This window comes from Zea mays, chromosome 4 (genome assembly GCF_902167145.1).
Source record: "Zea mays cultivar B73 chromosome 4, Zm-B73-REFERENCE-NAM-5.0, whole genome shotgun sequence".
In the NCBI taxonomy this organism is placed as follows: domain Eukaryota; kingdom Viridiplantae; phylum Streptophyta; class Magnoliopsida; order Poales; family Poaceae; genus Zea; species Zea mays.
The window spans coordinates 145,504,965-145,511,244 of NC_050099.1; the positions used below are offsets into that span (position 1 = coordinate 145,504,965).

Consider the following 6,280-nt stretch of genomic DNA (forward strand, 5'->3'; position numbering starts at 1 on the left):
TGTGCTGTTGTGAGGATCTTTGATAAATGTTGTATATTGGACAGCTTCATGAATATATATTTACATGCAGCGACTGGAATAAGTTATTTATTCTCTTTTCTAAAAAAATGTTTTTTAGAGAAAAAAAAGACTATTCATACCTCTTTTCGGCTCATTGTGAACTATTCTATCCCCTGTAAGTAAGAGGTGACACCGCATTATTCTGACGCCGGAGAGCCGACAAGCTGCAGTAAAAATTCGCACACACAAATAAATAACCTGAAACAACAGCTATCACAGATATAATATAACAATCCCACGTCGGCCAAGCGACTCTGAGTTCCTAATAATAAATTGATGCTTAGGGTTCTAAGCTGTCTCCGTTCTTTGACAATAAAAATAATATATCTAAAGTTTTTATTTAGAGCAATAAGAGAGACAGATAAGACGTTATACCTCTTGCACCGAAGTGAAACGTTGGCCATAATCGTAAAATGGTCAACGTTGTCTAGAAGATTGGTGTACCTGCTGTGTTTTCCCTCCCCCTGAGCCATCATGCCATGAGTAGGGTTTGAAAAGATTTTATCTAAACGGTTTGAAACGAAATTATCTTTAAAAAGACAGAAAAGAAATTATCTTAACGAGGTAAAATGGACCTTTTATCTTTCCCGGTGAGCTGCAAGCCTGCAATGCAACCAGCCCATCCCGTACACCCAAGTGGCCCAACTACCCACGCACGAAATAGCAGCAGCCACCGACCACCAAACCAAACCCTAACAACGCATTTCGCTCCCCACAGCGGCTCGGCCACAACCCACAGCCAGAAGGTCTCGAGCTGGATCTCTACCGTTCCAGCAGACAGCAGTGCGCGCTCTCTCTCTCCCTCGTGGCGACGACTGGGCGACCGCTGCCGCTGCCGCTGCCGCTGCCGCTGCCCTTGTGCCCCGGTCTCCGTCGGTCCGTTCGCCAGGTCTCCTGCGGGCTCTTCGTCGTCGACAAGCTCCGCCTGGTACGACCACCCTTCTCTTCCGTTCCTGCTGTGCGAAGCTGAGCATCCAAACCCTAACTATCAAATTAGAAGTGTATACATGTAAATACATGTATTCTGTCTATTAACTTCGAATTTTTTGCCACAATTATTGGCTGCACACCTATGTACTTTACTGCATTCACCCCTGCTAGTCTGATGGGTTCAGTTGAGCAGTGACATCGTGAGCTTTGCTGGTGCAACTCATTGATGTTTCAAGCAATGTATGTAGAATATTCGGATTAGTAAATTGAGAACTTATATGCTTTTGTAGCTTATTGACGTTTCAAGCAATGTATGTCAAACATCTAGATTAGCAGTTGAAGCCCCATGAACCTGTGACAGTAGCATAAGAGTTTTCTTCTTCTTCTTTTGTTTGAACTCGCCAAATCCTATACATGCTAATCAGAGTAGATGATGTGTTGCATTCCTATATAGAAGGTTATAATAAAAAAAACTTGTGAAATGGCTCTCGGCCTATATCTTTGTTTAGTGAATCAAATAATCAATGTTAGTATTTTAGTGGTAGACTTTAGTCGTCAGCATACTTAGTTTTTTTTTTCTGTTACCATTGTACTAATGTTTTGTTCCCCCAAGAGACCGGAAGATACAATTTAATTGGTTCATATTGTTGGGTTATTGTTGTTTTTTTTGCTGTGATATCTTATGTTATCAAGGCAAGGCTAGTAAATCATGTTCTACTATTACAGGTTGCTGTGTGAAGTCCAAGGTTGTCACATGGATTCAGCACAAGATTTCCAACCCAGGACATTCTCTATAAAGTTGTGGCCACCAAGTGAAAGCACACGGATCATGCTTGTTGACAGGATGACAAACAATCTGTCCACAGAGTCCATTTTCTCTCGCAAATATCGCCTTTTGGGAAAGCAAGAGGCTCATGAGAATGCAAAAACGATTGAAGAACTTTGCTTTGCCTTGGCTGATGAGCATTTCAGAGAGGAGCCAGATGGTGATGGGAGTTCTGCTGTCCAGCTATATGCAAAGGAAACGAGCAAGATGATGTTGGAAGTTCTGAAAAAAGGCCCAAGGACTACTGCAGAACTGGAGGCACCTGTAGCTGACACACCTCTTGTGTCTGCTGATACTGTACTAGATATATCTGGTGGCAAGCGTGCTTTTATTGAGGCAGATGAAGCAAAGGAACTGCTGAGTCCACTTACCAAACCAGGAAATTCATATAAAAGAATTTGCTTTAGCAACAGGAGCTTTGGTATTGGTGCTGCTAATGTTGCTGGGCCAATTCTTGAGTCAGTTAAGAATCAGCTCACAGAGGTTGATATCTCAGATTTTGTGGCAGGAAGGTCTGAGGATGAAGCCCTTGATGTGATGCGCATATTCTCCAAAGCATTAGATGGTTCTGTCCTGAGATATCTGAACATCTCTGACAATGCTTTGGGCGAGAAGGGTGTCAGGGCATTCAGTGAGCTCCTGAAATCGCAAGAATCCCTGGAAGAACTTTATGTGATGAATGATGGCATATCAGAGGAAGCTGCAAAAGCTCTATCTGAGCTTATTCCTGCAACTGAGAAGCTTAAGGTTCTTCACTTCCACAACAATATGACTGGAGATGAAGGTGCTATGTATATTGCTGAAATGGTTAAGCGTTCTCCAAATGTAGAGAGTTTCAGGTGCTCAGCAACAAGGATAGGATCTGATGGTGGAGTCGCATTGTCTGAGGCATTGGGGACATGCACTCGTCTGAAGAAACTTGATCTTAGGGACAACTTGTTTGGTGTTGATGCAGGGTTAGCTCTCAGCGAAACCCTTCCAAAACTACCTGATCTTGTTGAGCTTTATCTCAGTGATCTCAATCTTGAGAACAAGGGTACTATAGCAATTGCAAAAGCCCTCAAACAGTCAGCACTGCAGTTGGAGGTCCTTGAAATTGCTGGAAATGAAATAAATGCCAAAGCAGCCCCAGATTTGGCTGAATGTCTAGCAGTAATGCAGTCACTCAAGAAGCTGACCTTGGCTGAAAATGAACTGAAGGACAATGGTGCTGTGATAATTGCAAAATCATTGGAAGATGGCCACTCAGATCTCAAGGAACTTGATGTGAGCACGAACATGCTGCAGAGGGTTGGAGCTCGGTGCTTTACGCGGGCAGTCGCAAATAAACCAGATTTTGTGCAGCTGAACATCAATGGAAATTTTATCTCTGATGAAGGGGTTGATGAGGTGAAGGAAATTCTGAAGGCTGGTAAGAAATCTCTGGATGTGCTGGGCCCACTAGACGAGAATGAACCTGATGGAGAGCCTGATGATGAGGATGCTGAGGACGATGAGGACGAGCTGGATTTGAAGCTGCAGAGTGTGAAGGTTGAGCAGGATGAGGATGATTGACGATCCTTAGGTTAAATATCTTTAGCTACTCAGTAATCATTTGGATGTCCATGAGCTACGCAAACTTTTAATTAAAAAGAATGTACTGAGGCTTTTGCATTGTCCTGAGCCTTTTGCAAGGGTCATACTTACATTGTCTGTAGCCTTTTGGGTCCCCGGTAAAGAGGATGTTTTGACCTCTCGTTGATAGATAAACCCCCTTGTTTAATTGATAAATATGTTGTGGCGAAGGCGAAACGCAACGCCCCCTCCCTCGATCGTCTCCACAGCAGAAGCAGAACATAACGGAGGGAAAGCAAGAGCAAGCGAAGACTGGAAGAGCGAGAGCCCCGTGACGGAGGGAGCGTACGGAACAGGCGAAAGCTTTGGCATTCCTGTCGCAATCGGGAATGGCGAAGGCCTCTACGGCTACCGAAGGTTGGGCGCATGGAGTATGAAGTCTACGTGTCGTTACCTGAGTGTTGTAATTGGGGGCTTGTGTGAAACCAACCCGTGCCTCAGGGTCCCACTTGTAGGGGCTCGTGTGAAACCAACCCGTGCCTCAGGGTCCCACTTGTAAGTCACTGTGTGTTGGTCATTTATTCTCGAATGCTGTGAATCAAGAACAAGACAATACAATTGTTAATTATTAGGGTCCTTCGTCTTCCAAAGCATTATCTCCCCATTGATATAATGATCATTAGACGAAGGTCATGAAATACATGCTTTCATGATTCAATATATAAACAAGAATGTAAAGAGACAAAGATAGTAAGTATATCTCGTTAATTCATTCATATTTGCATTCTATAGAACATGTACGAATATCAACAGAATTCATATTCATTGATACCTTCAGCTTGCTCAAAGGTGAAGACACGAGAGAGTGATTATAATTCAGCGTGAATAGTACGATGCTACTGTTTATCTATTTATAGGCACGGGACGTGACCCGGGTAAAAGTACATTTATGTCCCCAATATTCACTTATAATCGTAATATAAGTCATTAAAGACTAAGTAGTCTTTTTCCCCTTCGGTCGGCATCATCATCATACTTCATCTCTGTTATGAGCCGAAGCTGTCAATCTGGCGATATCTTCGATGTTTATCCTTATCATCTTTAGATCTGTCTTCATCTCGTATGCCTTCATCATGAGGAAGAGACTTGCATCTTGAAGATGAAGCTCCCTGTGATAGCTTATACTGAAAACAAATGGTTAATTATGTTTTTGAGGACCTTCGTAAGAGGAAGGCCCCCAACACTGTGTGGGCAGAGTTGTTAGTGCGTCCGTCTGTGGAGCGTATTTAATCACGCTGTAATGACCCGATAACCCCCGTGAGAGGAATATTCCGAGGATAACGTAGCTAACCAGGGGCATAACTGTATTTGAGAGGGTGGAACCGTCCCCTGGTTACCTATAAATACCCTCGTACATCATTATTGCGGGGACAGAGAAAAACATTGTTGCTCTAATACGTTGTGTTGGCAGACATCAAACTGTTTTCGTTCTCCCACTATTTGAGCTAGCTTGACCACGTGTCAGCTAGTTCCAACAAAATATAACACTGTTCATAGGATATATACTACGTGTGCCTGCTCCCCGCAGATGATTAGAGATGCACTTCCCACATGGCAATCTTTAGTAAGGTGTTTGGTTTGATGAATGAGCTAGTTCATCATCTTCTCACTGCTCACTTTTTTGTTTGGTTTATGAAATGGAATGAGTTGATTCATTACTATCTTATTTCTATAATTAGTTGTACTAATATGAGGAATAATGTCATCCCATCAAATTTGAGGAATGGATTTTTAATGCACCACTCAATTTTAGACGGTGTGGTTTCTCAAACCAAACATCCCCTAGATTTCTTTTCACGACCCCAAATGCGTGAATTTAATTATGAAAGGTGTGACTTTGGTTATTGTCACATTATATATTTCCGATAAAAATGTCAGTTCAGGGGGATTAGAAAAGACACCCTGCTTGTATAGGCATAGCTTTTCACATGACATATTGTTTGCTTTGTATTTTTGTTTATTCTGATGAAAGTTGGTGTTTTTTAAGATATAAGCTAGTAGCAAAGTCTTGATTACCGTGGTCCTCGGTCAGTTTTTCTTATGTAACTAAAACCAATTAATATCTTGTGCAATCTCAATTCTGATTACAGATTACAACTGGTGTTGTTTATTCTATTATATTCACCACATGGTTCCATTATAAATGGTTTGATTTATAGATGCTACCTATTTTTCCCAACATTTTTTGACCGCGCACTAGTAGTTGATCTAGACCCCGTTTGGTTCCTTTAGTCACTTGACTAAACTTTAGTAGCTCGTTTGTTTCTAGTGACTAAACTTAACTAACGAGCATTAATTAGTGGTTGCTTGCAGAGAAAGATGGGAGGATAAGTGAGGTAAAAATCTTACTTTAGTCCCATTTAGTCACTTCCCTTGGTGACTAAAGAATTAAAGTTTAGTCACCCTATTTGTTTCTTTAGAGACTAAGGATCTGTTTGGTTGGGCTATGTCTGTGAAAAAAGCTGCTATAGGCTATGAGCTGTGAAAAAGCTGTTGTGCATATGAGCTGTGAAAAAACAGAAAGTCGTTTGGTTCGAACGATTGTGAAACTGTAGGTTTGGTATAAAATGTTTGTAATGACCCTATCTTGTAGGAGACAATTGATATTCGAGTTGATAAAGATAAATCTCATGTCAAAATCACAAATAGCTAACACATTCTGAGATATATATCCATGTCCACATGTATAGTTAAGCACTTCATCTGCTGGGGCACTGTGACAGGAACATGTGAACTGTCAATAGCCCCTTGGAAATAGGGCTAGAAACATTCCTCCTTGATCCTATCATGCTCAGTTTTGAAAGTAGGATCTCTTGGTTTAATATTATCTTTCGCTAACTTGCGCAAACA

General features: G+C 41.7%; 1 protein-coding gene across 1 annotated transcript; it reads left to right on the plus strand.

Moving 5' to 3' along the window:
- The first annotated feature begins 755 nt into the window (after positions 1-755).
- LOC100191507 (putative RAN GTPase activating family protein) lies at positions 756-3,494 on the plus strand. Its single transcript, NM_001136939.1, has 2 exons — positions 756-988; positions 1,717-3,494. The coding sequence occupies exon 2, from the start codon at positions 1,745-1,747 to the stop codon at positions 3,368-3,370; it is 1,626 nt and encodes a 541-aa protein (NP_001130411.1). The 5' UTR covers positions 756-988; positions 1,717-1,744; the 3' UTR covers positions 3,371-3,494.
- Positions 3,495-6,280: the final 2,786 nt, after the last annotated feature.